General features: G+C 33.6%; 1 protein-coding gene across 19 annotated transcripts in view; it reads right to left on the bottom strand.

Moving 5' to 3' along the window:
- The window catches only part of by (focal adhesion protein tensin), a 172506-nt gene that overhangs the window by 44797 nt on the left and 107709 nt on the right, over positions 1-20000 (bottom strand). The window contains exon 1 of one of the 19 annotated variants that reach the window (XM_035876365.2): positions 17109-17278. The exons of the other annotated variants lie outside the window; for them this stretch is intronic. Within the exon in view, the coding sequence (XP_035732258.1) occupies positions 17109-17177 (69 nt within the window). The 5' untranslated portion in view covers positions 17178-17278. Of the gene's footprint in view, positions 1-17108; positions 17279-20000 lie in introns of those variants that run through there. 19 annotated transcript variants of the gene reach the window in all.

Genomic DNA, 20000 nt, shown 5'->3' with positions numbered 1-20000 from the left:
TATTTTGCATTTAACGTGATTACCGAAGAAGTTTAATATACGCCTTCGTTCTTTCTTTCGTTGAAATCGTATTCTTACCTTTTTTTTTTTTTTTCGAACGATCGCACATCTCTTCCTTCTTTTTTTTTTTTTTTTTTCTTTTACATTTTGCCAATAACATTGAATATCTCGACCTTCGACATTTCGAAAAAGAGAACGAAATCGAGAAATAGTCGAGATAATTAATAAACGAAACGACGAGAGATTTTTACTGACATTTGGCATAGGACCAGGTTTTTTTTTTATTCCTCTTTGGAACGGAATATTGTCGAATAAAAAGAAAGAAAGGAGGAAGAAAGGAAAAAGAATAAGAAAGAGAAGAAGAAGAAGAAGAAAAGGATGAAAGAAAGAGGAAGAGAAAATGACACACCTCTCCTCTTTCGATGTGCAGGGCCGTGTGCCAAACGGTGAACGCTATACGATGCAAAAGCGTCTCGGTTTCTTCTCTCAATGGTGTCTCATCTTTAAGATTATTATTCATTTTATCCTGTCGTGTATCACCGCAACGGCAACAATTAGCACGTAACCAAGCTCGCGATAGCGAGCTACCACCATTAGAGCTCATTTTCATCGATTCTCGGATAATGTATTATCTATTATATTTATCAGGTGCGATATTTAATGTCGGCACTTTCAAGCGAGTCGTTTTTGTATTTTGAAAAATATTTGTTTCTTCTTTTTTTCTTTTTTTTCTCTTATTTATCCCATTTTTAAACCCTGAGGGATGCCATAGGAACGACATGTTTCAAAAAGACAGGAACCATGAGTATAGAGAAAGAGACAGAGACAGAGAGAGAAAGAAGAGAGAGAGAGACAGAGACAGAGACAGAGACAGAGAGAGAGAGAGAGAGAGAGAGAGAGAGAGAGAGAGAGAAAGAGAGAAAGAGAGAAAGAGAAAATAATAATCACGAAACACGTTCGAAGATCTACGTTTATATATCGAACGATCTTACAATGGAGTGTTGTCGGTAATATAGAAATCTATAGATCTCTGCTAGTTTATGTATACGGGAGTATACAAGGCACGTGTCTCTCGCACGTTGTCCCATATAATTGAATACGGCCACCGCCTTTTCTTCTTCGACCTCGTTAAACCTTTTATCACTTCACCTTCTTCTATCTCACGTCTTATTTCACGTCTTCCTTTTCTTTCGTCGACAGTTGATACATGAAAAATCGTCGTCTTCCTTCCAAGACTATTACGTACTGTCAGCCGCATCTGTCTGGTCGACATTGTACAGGCGTCCAACGAGATGAACTATTAGCAATCTTCATAAAGCTTCTTACGGGTGTCTCGTTGAAGGAAATCACTTTTTATTTAGAGAAAAAAAAAAAAAGAAAAAAAAAAGAAGAAGAAACGATGGATCCAGTGATCACGTGATCATCCTTTCTCTCTCTCTCTCTCTCTCTCTCTGTCTGTCTTTCTGTCTCTCTTTCTCTCCCTCTTTCTCTCTCTCTCTCTCTCTCTCTCTCTCTCTCTCTCTCTTTCACTCTCTTTCACATCAAATATGTTACTTGAGGGATCTCTTTCAAATTTCAAGGTCAACAACGAATTGCTCTAAACATTTACACTCGTAATACCCTTGACAACGAACATCAAACGACAATAACAATTACGTATTTGGAACGAACTTATCTCGATTCATCGACGACGACTTTTTTTTTCGTCGATCGTTCGTAAATTATTATAAGAATTATTATATTAAACGAATAAAAGCGTTTCTCCTGTTTTCTTTTTTTCTTTTCCCTCCCTTATAATTCTTCGATGAGGACGAAGAATAATACTTTGAGATCGTAGCGCGACCTGGGTCAACCGGAAAGAACGTCTGCGCCACACGGGAGCCGCCCCGATGCTGCGGCTGCCGGATAGAGGGATGAAATCCTGCACTCTGCTCGACTCGAGTAAAGCTCGAAAAGGGGCGCGGAGGGAGCGTTGTAAATGGGAGATCGAGGGGGAAGAGAGAGGCACGTCGTGGTGGTGGCGTCAGCTGGGAGAGAGAGAAGGGGATCTCTCTCTCTCTCTCTCTCTTTCTTTCTCATAAGGGATGCAAGGACGGAATAAAAAGAGAGAGAGAGAGAGAGAGAGAGAGAGCTAGCCAACGCTCTGGTTACCATGGAGACCGTGTCGAGCGTGCGAAGTTACACGCAGGCTTGGTCCTGCGCCTGGTATACTCAAACTCCGTTCGCAGAAAGAGAGAGAGTGAGAGAGAGAGAGAGAGAGACAGATATATATATATATATATATATAGAGAGAGAGAGAGAGAGAGAGAGAGAGAGTAGTTTGCAGGAAATCTACGGACTCGTAAGGACACCTGTGTACGTTCCTATGTGCTCGTGTACGTGAAAGGGTGAAGAACGTTCCGGCCTATGTTCGTCGCTGTCCTCCCCTTTCCCCTATCTTCCCTCTTCTCCTCTCCCACCCAGTGCCTCTCCGAGCAAGGGAATCCCGGGCTGTTTGTATCCGGAAGGACGAGGAAGGAAGGAAGGAAGTATATGAGGAAGGGAACTCTATATATCTTCGATTCCTTTCTACACTCCTCCTTTCTGCCACTCCCTTTCCCTGTAATTAGGGCAAGGTTTCGCATGTCTCGAGCACGCCCGCCATTATTTTTTTCTCATTTCTTTTTTTTTCTTTTTTTTTTCTTTTTTCTTTTTTTTTTTTTTTCTTTTCTTCCGCCATTTCACCCGTCGTCATTGCCATTAATTCATTTGGGATAAAAAGGAAGGTGGTTGGAGTAACTTGATAACAACATAACACGTTTGATGAACTTTGTTTATCGTAATAAAAAGGTTTTCTCTTTGTTCGTGTTTCTTTTTTTCTTTCGACATTCTTTTTCCTTTTTTTTTTCTTCTTCTTCTTTTTTCCTTTTTCTTTACGAAATATTTCTCTCTCTCTCTCTCTCTCTCTCTCTCTCTCTCTCTCTCTCTCTCTCTCTCTCTGTTTCTTTTTTCTCTCATAGTTTTTCTATGTATTTACGCGAGTATATAGAATAATTAAAAGGAGAGATAGAAACTTGGAAGCCCCGTTCGTTAGAGAAATACTATCTTGTTGGAATTATTATTCTTCCTTTTGTAATAAGATTTATAGAACGGAAAACGAGATACGTTTCATTATTTTTTTGCTTTCTTTTTTTTCTCTTTTTTGTTTTTTTTTTTTATATCTTTTACCTTCGTTTCCAACTTTCGATTGGATTTATATCACTTAGAGTAAAGAATGAGAGAGAAAGAGAAAGAGAGAGAGAGAGAGAGGAAGAGAGAAAGAGAGAAAGAGAGAGAAAAGAAAAATATTTGAACCGTTACGGAAGAAGATATAAAGTTAATGGCAGTGGTAGAAGCGCGGATGCGAAAATAACAAGGACAGAGTGGAATTTTACGAGAAGGTAAATCACTTCAGCGTACATATATATATATATATATATATATATATGCATGTATGTATATACGTAGATAGGTATATAGATATCTTACCGCTAAGAACGGTGATTCGTCCTTCTAACTTCGTTTAGAAACCGCTAACAAAATGGATGAAGAGAACTGACGAGTAGTGGATACATGAATGTCCTTGGCATAGTATATAACATAGTTATATATCGCCAGATTCACGAGAATTATAAATCATTTGCAGATTTGAGATTACAGATTTAAGATTTAAAATTTCAGATTTGTTTAGCGTTTTCGAGATTACGAAGAAAAAAAGGAAACAAAAGAAAAAAAAAAAAAGAAAAAAAAAGGAAAGAGAAAAGGGAAAGAACTGTTCGAACCGTACAAACGTGGAAAATATCTTAGAAAATCTCTCGAGATGTCTTAGGTTATTTACTTTCATGAATTTCCCCGATTGGTAAATTCCACGTCGTTGAAGAATTATTATTGCGACGATATCGAGAGATTTCGAGTTAGATTGTAAATTATTACCGAGTTTCTCTCCCCCTCCCTCCTTCACCTCTTTCTCCTTCTCTCCCCTCACCTCATTTGTACAGTTAACTCTTGTATATAATCTACATATATACATATATACATATATACATATATATATATATATATACTCACTTAAATGTTTATCTATATAACCGTTCAAGAAAGATGTATAGCCAGTGTGAAAAAAGACAAGCACCTTAACGATTTTCGATTTAAGAATTTTTAAGTTGCTAGTATTTTTATCTTTTTTCTCACCCTTTATACTTTCTCTTTTTTCTTTCGACGATAAATTTTCTTTTTTCTTTTTCTTTCTTTCTTTCATTTTCTTGTTTTTTTTTCTTGTTTTTTTTTCCTTTTTTTTTTTCTGTTTCAAACGAGATCACAATTTCTCGTCGACAATATCGTTCCATTTAATCATACGATTATTCTAAATGCTTCGTGCCTTTTTGCAAAAGTATTTATTACCTTCGCTCACTTGCGCAATTAATTCTCGTATATAATATACATAATTATAAGTATTTATCTAACAATCGTATGGAAAAAGAGATATCGTTGTGATGAAAGATAATTATCCAAAAAAAAAAAAAAAATAAAAGAAAAAAAAAGAAAAAAAAATGTTCTTTCCTTCGGATCACGAAGAAAATTCTTTTTTCTTTTTTTCCTTCGGCGAGAAATTTCCTTTTAAACGAGATCATAGGTTTTCTCGAAAGAGTACTCTTTTTCTCTCTCTCTCTCTCTCTCTCTTTTTCCTTTTCCCAGATACTCGCCAATTTATCTCTATAAGAGTAATATTATTACAGAAAGAGATCTGTTACTACTGTTAGTTCATGTATTATATATACCCTTATAAGTATTTACTTACTAACCGTTGACAAAAAAAAAAAAAAGAAAAAGAAAAAGAAAAAGAAATGTATATCGCTGTATGAAAAATATAAAATAAACCTTAAAGATTTTCTCTTGGGATTTTCAAATCGTGACTTTTTCCTTTTTTTCTCTCACTCTCCCGGCAATGCTTTTAACAGAGATCATAATTTTTCTCTGTTTCTTTCTTTCTCTCTCTCTCTCTCTCTCTCTCTCTCTCTTTTTTTTTAGATACTTTGTCTTTTTAAAAGTACACTTTGTATGGTAATACACCCCCTTGAAGAGTTCGAGGATCTTCTTAAAAGGCAATTCATGCACCCCTTGCAAATCGTGAGAAAGCCAAAAATAGTTTTCCAATGAATGAATGAACCATCGTTCACAATTTTATTACGTTCCTATTTACCTTCGTACTTTTGGATTTTCTTTTTTCTTTTTTCTATTTTTTTTCTCTTCTTTTTTTTCCCCCTTTTACCATTTCCTTCCGCTTGTTATTCTCTTTTTCTACTTGTTTTATAAAACTCCAAGTAATGAAAAATCTTGTTTCCCATTTTATGGAAATTAAAGAAGAAAACGTAAGAAAAATAAAAGAAAAAAGAAAAAAAAAGAAAAGAAAAATACAAAAAAATAAAAATAAAGATAGAAGAAATAACTTTAAAGAAAAACGTTCGAAGAAGGTGTAGAAGACCATAGATATAAATGATTTACGATGCGTATAACCTTTCTTCGAATTACGTAAGCTTGACTTCATTAAAATCCTGATTTTATCGACGCCGCTCGTTTCTCCTCTATCTTTCTTTCTATCTCTTTCTTTCTTTCTTTCTCCCTCTCTCTCTCTCTCTCTCTCTCTCTCTCTCTCTCTCGCGATCCATTCCTATTAACGTCGATTAGGTAGAATCTTCAGGTCGTAGGTTTGGTTGGACATAAATTTTCTCTGTAAAATTACGACGACGACGACGTTAATGCGTACGAGGATATAAAGTGAACTTCGAGGATTTCGAATTCGTCAAAATGATTATCGTAAATAAAAAGGAAAAAGAAAAAGAAAAAAGAAACGAAAAGAAAGAAAGAAAGAAGAAAGAAAAGATGATGAAAAATATAACAAGAGGATGATGAAGATGAAGATGAAGATGAAGATGAAGATGAAGATGAAGAAGAAGAAGGAAAAGGACGGTAGCGTTGCTTATTGATAGGTAATGATGGTAAATACGAGCTTAAGTTTAAGAGGATTACAATACTGGTTCCATATAAGGAAAGTTACGATACGGAATGTCTACGATCGACGTGACAAGCATAGGCAAAGTATAGAAATGTTATAAGATAGGTTGTTCGATGGTAGAGAGAATGCGTTCGATCGACTAATCCTGACTTAATTGACTTATGCCCCAAGAAAGAGAGAGAGAGAGAGAGAGAGAGAGAGAGACAGAGAGAAAGAAACATAGATAAATAGAAGTAGGTACATTACGTTCGAGAATCACGTTGGAGATCAAAGGGAGCACACAGCTGTTGAAGAATAGATATGCGATCGAGTCGATCGTGACGTGCGACCTTTGGAATCGACTACGACTAAACGCATGATCATTATCTTCAGGAATATTTTAACATTTTCAAAATGCAAATATTAAAATTCTTTTATTTCTTCTTCTTATTATTATTATTATTTTTTTTTTCTTTCGTAATTACAACGAATATAATTATTCAAGTATTTATAGAAGTTTCATACGTATAAATTATCTATGTCAAAATCATTTATAATCGGTTACATCGATTATCGTTCATTCAAAGATCTTTTAATCGTCGTACTCGATAAATAGAACTCCTATTGATATTCATTAATTATTGATCTTTATTAAAATATTACAAGGAATATTATCAATAAATTCGTAAAATTCGTTTAGAACGATACTGAGTTATATGCTAAGGTTTGGTTGTTCTTTTTCTTTTTTTTATTTTTTCATGTTTTTTTTTTTTCTGAAAATAAATCGTAAAGAAGAAGAAAGAAGAAAAGGAAGACAAATTTTTCGCAATTTTTCTTTTTCACAATGATCGAAGAAAATCGTAGAATAAAACGCGAAACTATATGGTATATAATATGCATACATATATATATATATATATATATATATATATATATATACACATTTATAGCTTGGTAACATTGGTCACACGAGTCAAGGCCGTGACGTTGGTAAACAGGAAAGGTTTGTTGCGAGTAATAGTAAGAGCACGCGTATAAGCGAGTACACGTTGCCGACTTAATGGCCGTGGTATTACATAAGAGAGTCGAGGTTTTTGCTAGAACGTGCAAATAACGTTTAGACGTCCTACTCTTCTATTATATTTACTATCGACTTTTTACATCTCATCTTTTTCTTTTCTTATTAATATATATACATATATAAATACATACAAATGTATATATGTATCATATATACATGTATTATAGATAAGCGTGTATGATATCACAGGAAGTTGTAATGATTCTCGATTGCAACTCGTTTTGTTTTTCATCGATATAAATAATCGAACAGCACGCGACAAAATGAAAAAAAAAAGAAAAAAGACAAAAAAAAAAAAGGAAAAAGAGAAAAAAAAGAAAGAAAACGAAGTTTGCGGTTTTTTTTTCTTTTTCTTCTTCTTCTTCTTCTTCTTCTTCTTCGAATTCTCATCGATCCCTTATTTTACCTTCGATCTCTCGTCCTTCTCTTTTATTACATTTATTATCGACTTTTTACATCTCATCTTCTTCTATTCTTACCGTATAATAGATAAACGTATATTGTAGATAAACGTTTACGATATCAACAGGAAGTTGTAACTATTCTTCGATTACTCGTGTTTGCTTTTCATCAGTATAAAGGATAAAAAGAGTACGCGATGAAATGAGAAAAGAAAAGAATAGAAAAAGAAAAAGGAAAAAAGAAAGAAAAAGAAATACAAAAAGAAAGAAAGAAAAAAAAAGAAAAAAAAAAGGATAAAAACGATAGTTCGCGTTCTCTTAAAATTTTCATCGATCCATGTTTCCATCTTTCTTGGTACCTTCCTTCTTATCAACTTTTCTTTGAATATCGTTCTGTTTTCATCTTCTATTATATCTACAATCGACTTTTCACATCTCATTTTCTTCCTGTTATTACATACGCATACATATATTATGGATAAGCGTGTACGATATCAGAGGAAGTTATAAACATTCTCGATTACTCGAGTGTTTGTTTTTCATCGATATAAATATCGAAACAATACGCGACGTGAATGAGAAAAGGAAAGAAGAAAGAGTAGAAGAAGAAGAAGAAGGAAAAAAGAAAAAAACAAAAAGAAAAGAAAGGAAAAGAATGATAATTCGTTTCTCTTCATTCAATTTTCATTGATCCTTATTTCCTTATTTCCCTTGGTTCTTCCTTCCTTCCTAGTTTTACTTCGAGTCTCGTTCATTCCTCATAGCCTCTTCTTCGATGAGTACGCGCCATAAATACGACGTAAATCGCGATAGCGATCGTAAAGACTGCCGAGGAAAGGAGGATGTAAGCTTATCTCGAGCTCGCCTTTATCGGTGACCTTAGGACCCTTTCGATGTGTTGCTCGCCGCTTTAATCCTTTCATGTTCACCGACTATCCAGGCGTTCTTTCTCGTCCATACTCATTCGACTCCCTCTTCAGAGACATTTGCAAACGTCATCGTCACGACGACGACAACGACGACGACGACAACGACGACGACGACGATCGGCACGATAAATTAATTCCCTTGGATCGTCTTTCTCACTCTCATTCACTCTCTCTCTCTCTCTCTCTCTATATATATATATATATATATATATCTATCTATCTATCAATCTATCTCTATTCCTCGTTTTCTTATTTACGATGACTTAGTATATTTTCGTCCTTAGACTTTACCACCGATGCAACTCTCGAAGAAATTCACGTTAGACGAAAGTCTTAACCGATGAAAGAGGAACCAAGATCAAAGGGAAATGTATAATGTAAAAAGGAAGAAGAAGAAGAAGAAGAAGAAGAAGAAGAAAGAAAAGGCAAAAAAAAAAAACAAGCGAAAAATACTTTGGCGAATTCCTATGAGAAGACTGCGGATAGAATGTTTGATTGGATAAGAGAGAGAGAGAGAGAGAGAGGGGAGAGAAAGAGAGAGGGGAGAGAGAGAGAGAGACAGTTTGGTAACTAAGAAAAATTTCCTTCGTTTTCTATGGCAGTTTCGATTCCGTTTTTTGGAGGATTGCCAGAAGTCTAACTTCTTTCGGTTAGCCAATCGCTACATTTTCTCTATTTCATTCTCTATTTCTTACTCTTTCTATTTCATTCTCTAGTCTTCCTCTCTCTCTCTCTCTCTCTCTCTCTCCCTCTCTCTCTTCCACTCTTGTTTTATCCAAAAGAAGAAGGAGAGAGAAAAAGAAAAAAGAGAAAATAAGAAAAGAGGACGACGGAATAGATGACTTTTCGAAGCTTCCAAGGATTCACCTTTCACCTTGTGAAAATGTTGTCCAGATGGACGTGAAAGTTAGATCACGAGCCGTTTACGAGCTCGATTCACGTATTTCGTTCACGTTCCAGAAGAGCCGGCTTGTCCGCGTTAACGTCGAATACCTTTCTGACAATTTACGAACCGTCTTCTTGAAACTGGATAAAATCGTTCGCATCCTTGACGAACGTTATCTCATGCATTTCTAATATCTATGTTTGTTATTGGATCAACATGATCTTTTTTTTTCTTTTCTTTTCTCTTTCTCTCTCTCTCTCTCTCTCTCTCTCTCTCTCTTTCTCTCTCCCTGTTTCTCTCTTTTAATCTTTCTTTCTTTCTCTTTTGGATAAATATCTATTGGATGAAATCTTTTTGAATGCCAATTTTTTTTTTCTTTTTCTCTTTCGTATTTATATAAAAGTTAGATCAATAAAAGTATAGTTATAGATAATACGTTTCTTATACTTGTTATACTGGTATAATTATATTGTATATTTAAGTATAAATTATTATTATTATTATTATTATTATTATTATTATTATTATTATTATATCTTCTTTCTTTATTACTAAGTATAAATATATTAATTGTATTAATCATAGATATTAATAATGTTAATTATAATATTAAACGTTTATGATATACGAGATATAAATTATATTTACAATCGATATAAAAGATATTGGTATATAATGAAAGAATAAAAAATTTACATGGGACAAAATCAAATTACATTTAAATAATACAATTTATATATTATTGTATTATTATAATTATACGAATCGTTATATCAATTTCGATTTTTATATGAATTTAAACAAATCCAAATTGATGGAATATGACAAGCTCGATATTATTGTTCTTTTTTTTTTTTTTTTTGATTTTCACAAATTCAATTTCCTTTCTTATCTTTTTTTTCTTATCGTTTTCTTTCTTTAGTTCTCATTTTTTTTTTTTTCTTCACAGAAAACAACCAAAACGATAATCAAACTTCCAAGGAATACAAATCGGATTGGAACGGGTAAAAAGGTGGAAAAATATTCTCTTTTTTTTTCTTTTTTCTTTTTTCTTTTTCTCCTCCTCCCTTAGACGCCCGAAGAAACGTGGCAGGCATCGTACGCGATTCGTCGTCTCTCTTACATAGGGGTAATTGACAATGAGACTCTTTAGGTCCCGTTTACGTTCACTTCGGAGAACAAATGGCGGCAAATCGTAAGCCGACGCGTCCGAACGAAGTTCACTATTTCTCTCTCTCTCTCTCTCTCTCTCTCTCTCTCTCTCTCTCTTTCTCTTTCTCTCTCTCTCATGTCGGAGCGTCAATTAGCGTCTCGAAGCAACGCGCGACAAGAACGACGATCCAAATCGAGCGCACGAACTCGGGCGTAAATAAACATTTCTCTTTATATACACCACAAGATCGAGAGCGAGAGTGAAGAGAGAGAGAGAGAGAGAGAGAGAGAGGGAGGGAGAGAGGGAAAGAGAAAGGGAAACCCTATGGCCCTTCTGGGTCGATTTAAGAGATGCCCGTTGCAATTCAAGGCCGACGTAAAAGAAACGTCGAAATAATTCATCGTTCCGCTTGTTAACCATTTAAATCGGTACTACTCACCGAATGGATAAATATTTTTATCCTTTTTCTTTTTTATTTGTTCCTTTCTATCGGATAAACGTAGAAATTAATTTTTATCGGAGGTAGTCGAAACAAATTTTATCGAGAAAATTTTCAAATGACCATTGAACGTGACAAATCAAAATATCGAAGTGAAAAAGTTGTCGTAGACGAAGGGGTGGGAGCAAAAAAAAAAAAAGAAAAAAGAAAAAAAGAAAAAAAACAGAATAAACAAATCTAATCTATGCCATAGATTCAATTAAAAGGTGTTTTAGATCGATTGATCGATTGAAAATACTTTTAAAAATAAAAAAAAAGAAAAGTAGATCGATCGATCGAATCGATCGAGAACCCTTTTAAATACGCTTTTAATATACTTTTTTTTTTTTTTTTTTTATTAATACTCCCCGGAGTATCGAACATGTTTCGACTATCACCCGATATTAGTTTCGAAATCTATTTATACTTCCTATCGTATGTCAAGAATTGTGAATGAAAGGCTTGCGACAGACACGCGATGGAAGAGAAAATGTTACTTTATACTTGATTGACGTCTGGCGAATCGTTATCGTTCACTTTTCACAAGAGACTATTTTCATCTATTTCACGTCTATATATGTTTATGTGTGTGTTCGTGAGAGTGTACGTATCTATGTGTACGTGAGATAGATAAAGAGAAAGAGAGAAAATCATCTGTCTTTCCTTTGTTGTGTAACGAATAAAGACGAATAAATCAATGTCACGTTTTTCAGAGAGCTCTATCGCACTTTCTGCTACTATTACTCGTCGTTGTTGTCCTCCCCCCCCTCTCTCTCTCTCTCTCTCTCTCTCTCTATCGTTACGGGTTAACGATAGCTTGAAAGTAACGTCGATGTATCGCAAAGTTCCTAGCAAAAGATCGAGAAAAAGATCGCATCTCTCTCTCTCTCTCTCTCTCTCTCTCTCTCTCTCTCTTTCTCTCTGTCTCTCTTCCTTTTTTGACGAAACCGTTTTAAATCATCTTCATCCGTTCGTTTTTCGTTCTCGTAAATCATACCATCGAAATATTTCCGCTCTGGAAAGTAACGTTCTTTGAACTCGAACCCATAAACGTTTAGGTCACGGTACCTATACCTATTCCGATATTTCTTCAAGAGTAAGAGACCCTTCTTCCTTCTTCTTCTTGTTCTTCTTCTTCTTCTTCTTCTTCTTCCTATTTTCTTTCTTCCTTTTAGAGCTCGTGCTCGTTGCCTGTTATTTCACGTGTTCGAACGGAAACTTAAATCACTTTGGTGCAGTGCACTTGCACCACGGAGTCCCTCGGACATTGGTCATGACTGTATTTTACTCATGTTCTCGATGGACATTAACGTTAACGCTTTTTGATTAGAAGGAAATAAAATATAGGATGTAAAATAATGTGAAATAAAATAAAATAAAATAAAATGAAATGAAATGAAATGAAATGAAATAAAATAAAATAAAGTAAAATAAAAAATTTATTTTTCTACATATCAGCCTGAACTTTATATCGGTGAGATGGGAGGGTGAAAGTGGGGACGGCCGAGGGATACGAGTTATCCCTGATAAGTTATTTTCATGATCCCTATTAGAGTTTAACTTCTATCCTATAATAGCCTGCATCACTGCACGAGAAAAACAGAGAGAGAAAGAAAGAAAGAAAGAGAGAAAGAGAGAGAGAGAGAGAGAGAGAGGGAGAGAGAAAATATGAACGTTGAAGTAGAGGAAGAAGAAGAAACAACAGTCTGCTAGACGAGCAGACCAGATGCCCACTAATTCACGCAATCTAATCCGGATTTCTAATCGTCCGTGGTATATTTCCAAGTTAGAAATCGTCCGCAATCGTCGAGGAGACATAAAGATACTTAACAAGAGTTATATAAAGCTTACTAGGAATATATGGATTACTCATTATTTAACTCAAAAGTAAATCTCGAAAAGACGTAACATAAAGTTACGGATTACTTGATCTACTAATTCGTTTTGCGAATTGATCAACCCTAATGGAAGATATCAGTGATACTTTCTAAATTAGATAGCAAGAATGATTAATGTCCGAGATTAATGTGCCGACAGCGAATATATATATATATATATATATATATATATAGAGAGAGAGAGAGAGAGAGAGAGAGAAAGAGAGAGAGAGACAGAAAGAAATGAATTACTAATGATTCAGAAAGTTTCTAATTTGGTTTTAAATAATCATTATACGATTTAATGATTGTATTATTCCTGTCATTTGATTGGATCTTGAAAATAATGTTACTTTCATCTGACAATAAGTAAAACAGAAACTGTTTCTAATTAGGCGCATCAATTTACATACTTTTCCTTCCACCTTTTCTTTTTTCCCCTTATTCTTATTCTTTTTTTTTTTTTTTTTTTTCTTACGTCGTCGTCGTCATCGTAGGCTTAATAAGATTTCTTCCGCTTAAGAGAAAATTAATTTGTACGAAGGAAAAAGTACGAATCAGGACGAAGGTACGAAAGTGGTGTTAACGTGTTTTGTGCGGCTACACATGCGGTTAAAGGCAACTTGGACGAGAAGATATCCGTGTGCTCCTACTTCCGTGAAAGAGTCACTCGACGCCTTCCAACGTCCACGCTTTGCCGAGCAAAAGACCAAAGACGAAACTGCTTCCTGATTCTCGTCTTTCCCTTCCGGCGGTTTCCGTGCCGCGCTAGCAATGCCGCGTCGCGCCATACCTACCGCGTGAAATAGCCACACATGAAATAACCGGATAAAATGTGTTTGCCCTGACTGCTTCACCGACCGGAACGAAATCTCTTTTCTAATCTCTCGTAATAATCAAAGACTTAATAGGAAAGAACAAAAAGAAAAAAGCAAGACAAAAAAAAAAGAAAGAAAAAATTAATGCTACTTTTTTCCTTTTTCATTTCTGTTTGTTTTCTGCTTTATCAATTTTCTTTATCTTTTAAATATTATTTAATGGCTGACTTTTTTTACTCCCTCCCCCTCCCTTTTTCCCGCTTCCCCGCTCGCTTAAGGAATAATAACATTCGTTTTTTTTCTTTTTTTTTTTTTTTGTTATTTATTATTACGATCGAGATAAATTTATACTTAACGATATACGTACGTTTATTATACGATTAATTATATGATTAATTATATTTTTATTTATGATTTATCATTTATGATTTATATATAATTGAGAATGAAGAGAATTCGTAAATCATTCTCATCATCTCGGAATGAGAGATAAGAAGGAGCGGAAAATTTATCGTACCGACTGAATAAGTTTATGCAACCGCGATCATCTCATTCGAGACGTCTACTATAAATAAAACGTTATATCGTAGTTTTGATATACATATAAATATGTATATATAAATATATATATATATATATATATATATATATTTTCTTTTCTTTTTGTTTGTTTTCTGATTTATACATCGATTCTAGTTATCAATCCATCCATCTGAATACATATATATACATAAATGGTATATATATATATATATATATATATATATATATATATATATATATATATACGTAGACAGGCTTTCATCGTCTTTGTAAAATTTAAGATATAAATTTGAGATGTTAATTTTAAGATGTAATTATCGATTGGATAAAATGGTTTTAATAACGATGTAACGAGGCATAATATCGTACCTTCTCTATCTTGATTGAGATTGATCTCAATCAATGTCGTCGTTATGGTTAATTGAACGCTTCTGGTAAATACGTAAGTATGACTTTCTTATCCTTATCGATTGCGAATTTCTTACAATCGATAGTTACGATGTAATTAAAGAAATTATCGATCGGTAGTAAGTTTGAATTTACAAATTCAAATCGATCGATCAGATCTAAAGGAATGAGTTTTCTTAAAGTTTATGTTATTTTAAAAGATAGATCTTTAATCATTTTCATAATTAGATAGCTACGTATATATATATATATATATATATATATATATATATATATACATATATACATAAATATTATACACCCAGTGCACGTTTCTTCCGTATCCATTAAATATCCGTGAAGAATTTTTTTTAAAGTTAGACGAAGAGAAAAGAAAAAAGAAAGAAAAGAGAAAAACAAAAAAAAAAAAGAAGGAGAATTGCTCGTTTACCTCCTCCTATCGTGATAATTATTTAAGGAACGTTTCTTTCTTTTTTTTTTCTTTTTCTTTCTTTTTCTTTTTTTTTTCTTTTTTTTTTTTTTTTTTTTTTTGGCTCGATAAGAGGTTTTAAAATTCCGCGAAGGAAGAATTACAAATGTGAACGAGAATAGACCAGTGACGTAAATCGTCGGAAGGTCGAGAAATCGGGTTCGATACTTTATCCATGAATAAAGACAGAAATAAGTATGCTCGAAGGAAGGAAAGAAGGTAAGAGAGAAAGAAATGAAATAATTGCGAAAGTTTCGTGATTTGAGATGACGTTTAACGTTTTCATTATGATACTAGATGAACGACATTTTTATATCTTTCTTTCTTTCTTTCTTTCTTCCTTCCTTTTTTTTTTTTTTGTCAAAAATAATCTTCTTTACAAATCGTCCGTATCGTATATATGTATTAAAGGAAATTTCGTCTCTTTAATATAGAAGAATGAAATGAAACGAAATGAGAACGAGGATAAAGTTACCAACGGGAATAGTTGAAAGATCATTTGCTTCCATGTGTCCTCATTGCAAATAGATATCGACCACAGACGACGACGACGACGAAGACGACGAAGACGACGACGACGACGACGACGACGACGACGACAACGACGATGATAGGCTATTCGTGGGTTACGCAATTTCGTTGATTAAAAGATCATTACTTTCTTTGCATTTCTAATCTTCTTAACTCAAAACTTCAAAACTTAATATAAATATAAATATAAATATAAATGTATGTGTGTGTATGTGTGTGTGTGTGTGTGTTTGTGTATTTGTGTGTTAATAATACATCATGTATATGTATGAAGCATCGTTGATAAATCCTCGTAATCGAAGCTCGGCACGTAAAGTATTGGATATGAATTTTTTTTCTTATTCACCATGATAAGAAGTATGAAAATAAGTATGTTCACTTTCATGAAGATATAAAATGCTATATAAAATTCTGCATTATTTAATCGTTAATAAAATGTTAGAAAAGATTTTATGAAAGAAGACATATTTAATTGAAGATTATTAAGGAATAGCATATAAATATATATGTGTGTAAATATATATATATATATACATATATTTATTTATTTATATATTTATATATATATATATATATATATATATATATATATATCTACATATTTTCTAAAGGATAATATTTCAAGTATGTTCCATGATACCTCGATAAGTTGTGAAAGACTTGATAAAATGCGAATATAATGGGTTATCGTGAAGAGAAAGAGTATGCTTTAGAAAGAGAGAGAGAGAGAGAGAGAAAGAAAGAGAGAGAGAGAGAGAGAATCCAGAAATAGCGATACGTTACCAGTGAACTTTGTTTACGATCTTTCGACTTTCTACGAGTAAAGCTAGCGAATAGATTATCGATTATAGCTCGAATTAATCATATACGTTAATAGAAACATTATATGAAGAAACGAAGGAAGTGACGAATTATATAAGATGAAAAAGGAATAAAAGGAAGAGTAAAGAAAAAAAAAAACGGAAAAAAAAAATAGTTAGAAAGATGACGCACATTATGCGATAGAATATAATATAATATAACTCGATTGTAATACTCCAATGGAATAGTCGTCGATGACGAAGGTTCTTGATAAAATCATCATCGTCCCCCGCTCTCCCTTCCCTACCCCTTCTCCCCTCTCCTCTCCCTATATCATTAGCTTGGCCATAAATAATCTCGTTGCTTCAACGTTTAGTTCAACTAAGTCGTCGCTTTTGTCCTCGTTGTCTTCGTTTTTGTTACTTGAAACGACATAGTCGTGTGTCAACATGATTTTTAATCATCATTCGAATGGTATTACAAGATTCTGGAATTTCATTTTACACATCGTTGGATTCTCTTTCACGTTTACATCATCTCTTTGCTTAGTTGGTGTCTAAAAATGTCCTCTCTCTCTCTCTCTCTCTCTCTCTCGCTCTCTCTCTATCTCTCTTTTTCTCTTTCTCAATGTATATGAATTGTAGATATCAAGTAAAATGCGCAGACGCTTTCAAGTATTATCCCCGGGAAATTTGAAACGGTAAAGAAAAATGAGAGACTTACCAATGTGACGAGTCGATAATTCCTATGTACCGCAGCATCACCGTGACAACGGACAACGGTTGACAACATCTTATTATCAAATATATCAATAAATCTTTATCGAATTTTTTATCGTGAAATTTTTAATTCCGTCCATGCGCCGTTGTTGAAAAGTAATCAATCCATTCAGTACGAACATGTTCCCTTTAATTAAATCCCATCGTTAAACAAAATCGATGTCCTTCCGATCATCAGCTTCGAACATATCATTTTTCTTTATCTACCTCCTCTTTCTCCCCCTCCTTCTTTTTCTTTTTCTTCTTCTTTTTCTTCTTCTTCCTCCTCCTTCTTTTCTTTTCTTCTTTTCTTTTTTTTAGTTTCGAAAATTGATGGGGATAAGAAAATGAAAAAAAGAAAAAAAAAATAGACCAGAAGAAGGGGAAAAGAGGAGAGAGATGAAATAAATAAATAAATGAATGAAAAAAAAAAAAAAAAAAAAAAAAAGGAAAACAGCAGAAAAGAACGAAATAATAACCTTCACCAAAACACTTGGGTATTACACTTGATCGATAACGATGATTTATGAATCAATAAGAGATAAGCGTTTTTTATAGTGGGGCCTTACGATTTGACCAGGGTAACGTAACCGACGTTATGTTGAAAGCGTCAGACGCGTCAGAAGCGCGAAGCGACAGCTACGAAAGCTGAAGAACGAGTGCGCACGCGCACTGCCCCGTCCCTCTCTCTCTCTCTCTCTCTCTCTCTCTCTCTCACACACACATACTCTCTTTCTCTTTCTCTTTCTTATCCTTCTGTTCTTTTCTATTCCCCACATCTACTCCTACTCCTACTCCTACTCTGACTATGATTATGACTATGACTTCGACTCCTTGCAAATTCCATTCTTACTCTTTCATCTTTCCTTCCTTTTTCTTTTTCTTCCTCTTCTTTCTTTCCTTTTTCCTTCCTTCTTTTTCTTTCTTTTTTTTCTTTTTTTTTTTTTTACCTCTTTAATAATTATAAATATTATTCCCAATGAAATATTATTCCCAGGACGTAATCATCGAAGGATAATCCATAAGCGTTGACACTCGTGAACAAATCTCAAGAATTTTCGATTAAAATTTTACAAATCACAAGAATTTTATATTATATTAGATATAATCGAATTATATGTCATTGAATTTTCACGTGAAAATTTTATCCACGTGAGATTTATCTCATTTTTATTTCTCATTACTTTTGTCTTTGTTTTACTTTTTTTTTTTTTTTAGATTTCTATTTCATTCCTTGTTCTTTCTTTATTATTTTCATTTTTCTCCTTTCTCTTTTTGTTTTCTTCTTCCCCTTCTTTTTCGGAAAATAAAGAAATTATCGACTCTATAGAAATTATATGAGATATCGTATAGAAATTTTCTTCTAGAGAAATAATTCTATGATTATCGTAGATCGATTTGATATTATGATAATAAATATTACGAATAATTCGATTCGATGAATATTATAAAAATATTTATCGATAAATTGAAAAAGAAAAATAAATGTTACAACATTCAAGAAAATATATTTTCTTTTTTTCTTTTTAACGATAATTATTCTTTTCTTTTTTTCTGTGAATGTTTACGTCATTTCTTTTTCTAGTTCCTCGTAGTGATCATTTTTTCATTGGAGTATACTTATGCATATATATATATATATGTATGTGTGTATGTGTGTATGTGTGTGCGCATTGAAAAAATTTAGATTATTATTCGAGGAGACATGTCGAGCGATTATCGATACAAATTTGATTCCAGATGCTGTATCACGTTTATCAAGTGAACCGGTTCGTCAGAGATGGATCATTTGTCTTGATCTTTGAATCTTCTCTCTTACGATCTTCTTCTTCTACTTCTTTTTTTTTTCTTCTTTCTTATTTTCTTTTTCGTTCGTTTCGTTGTCCTTGATTCTAAATCGTATTCTGATGAGATCGTCGATCCATCCTCTATCTCTATCTCTCTCTCTCTCTCTCTCTCTTTCTCTCTCTTCCTTTCTTTCATTAATTTACCAAAAACCTGTTTTTTCTTCTTCTACGAATTTCGCTTCGATATATAAATTTACTGAAAAGAAATTCTCGAATCACGTGGCAAAAAAAAAAAAAAGAAAATGTAAAAACGAGTAAAAAGGAAAAGAAACGGAAAAGAAAAAATTTTACAGGAAAATGTGTCTTTCCTCGTGAAAATTTCAACTTTCTTTTCTCTCTCTCTCTCTCTCTTTCTGTCGAGTTCACACCGCCAAGAGATTAATTCAGGGAAGCAAAAGAAAAGTGGAACGTTGAAGTTACATCTGGCCGAGAAAAGCCAGACGTGTAAAAGGATTATTGGATAGAATTCACTTCTCTGTTATCGATCTCTCGATCATAGAATATTTTTCTCCGGATCGAAATATACGACCGGTTAAAATCTTCGAGAATTTTTCATATTCGAAGTAATTCGTTCAATTCCAATAGTCAAACAATTTTTCTTCGGATATTAGATAATATCAATTTTCTTTAATATCGCCGTATTTATTTCTAAAATTGTCGAAGATGAAAGAAAGAAAAAAGAGAGAGAGAGAGAGAGAGAGAGAGAGGGAGGGGAGAGGAGAGGGAGGGGATGGTGGGGGAAAAAATGACGTCATGAAAATTGGAAACTTTAAATGTCCTTCCATTTTAGTTACGCCAAAACGAAATTGTAAAATCAGTAGAGAAAGAAACACATATATAGATAGAAAATTCGCTAAAGGTTATAGGGTATAAGGAAGGCAGACTGTTACATTTTTCATTTCCGTCCGACAGAAAATCCTGCTTGAGAAAGGAGGCATTAATCCTTCGGAAGGACGTTTGAGATCTCGCCAGAGGTGAAAATCGAAGAAGGAGGAGGAGGAGGAGGATGG

Source organism: Vespa mandarinia, chromosome 1, assembly GCF_050613455.1.
Source record: "Vespa mandarinia isolate Hongniang chromosome 1, ASM5061345v1, whole genome shotgun sequence".
Taxonomy (NCBI): Eukaryota; Metazoa; Arthropoda; class Insecta; order Hymenoptera; family Vespidae; genus Vespa; species Vespa mandarinia.
The sequence above is the reverse complement of the archived record's forward strand: the minus strand, read 5'-3'. Positions and strand labels throughout refer to the sequence as shown.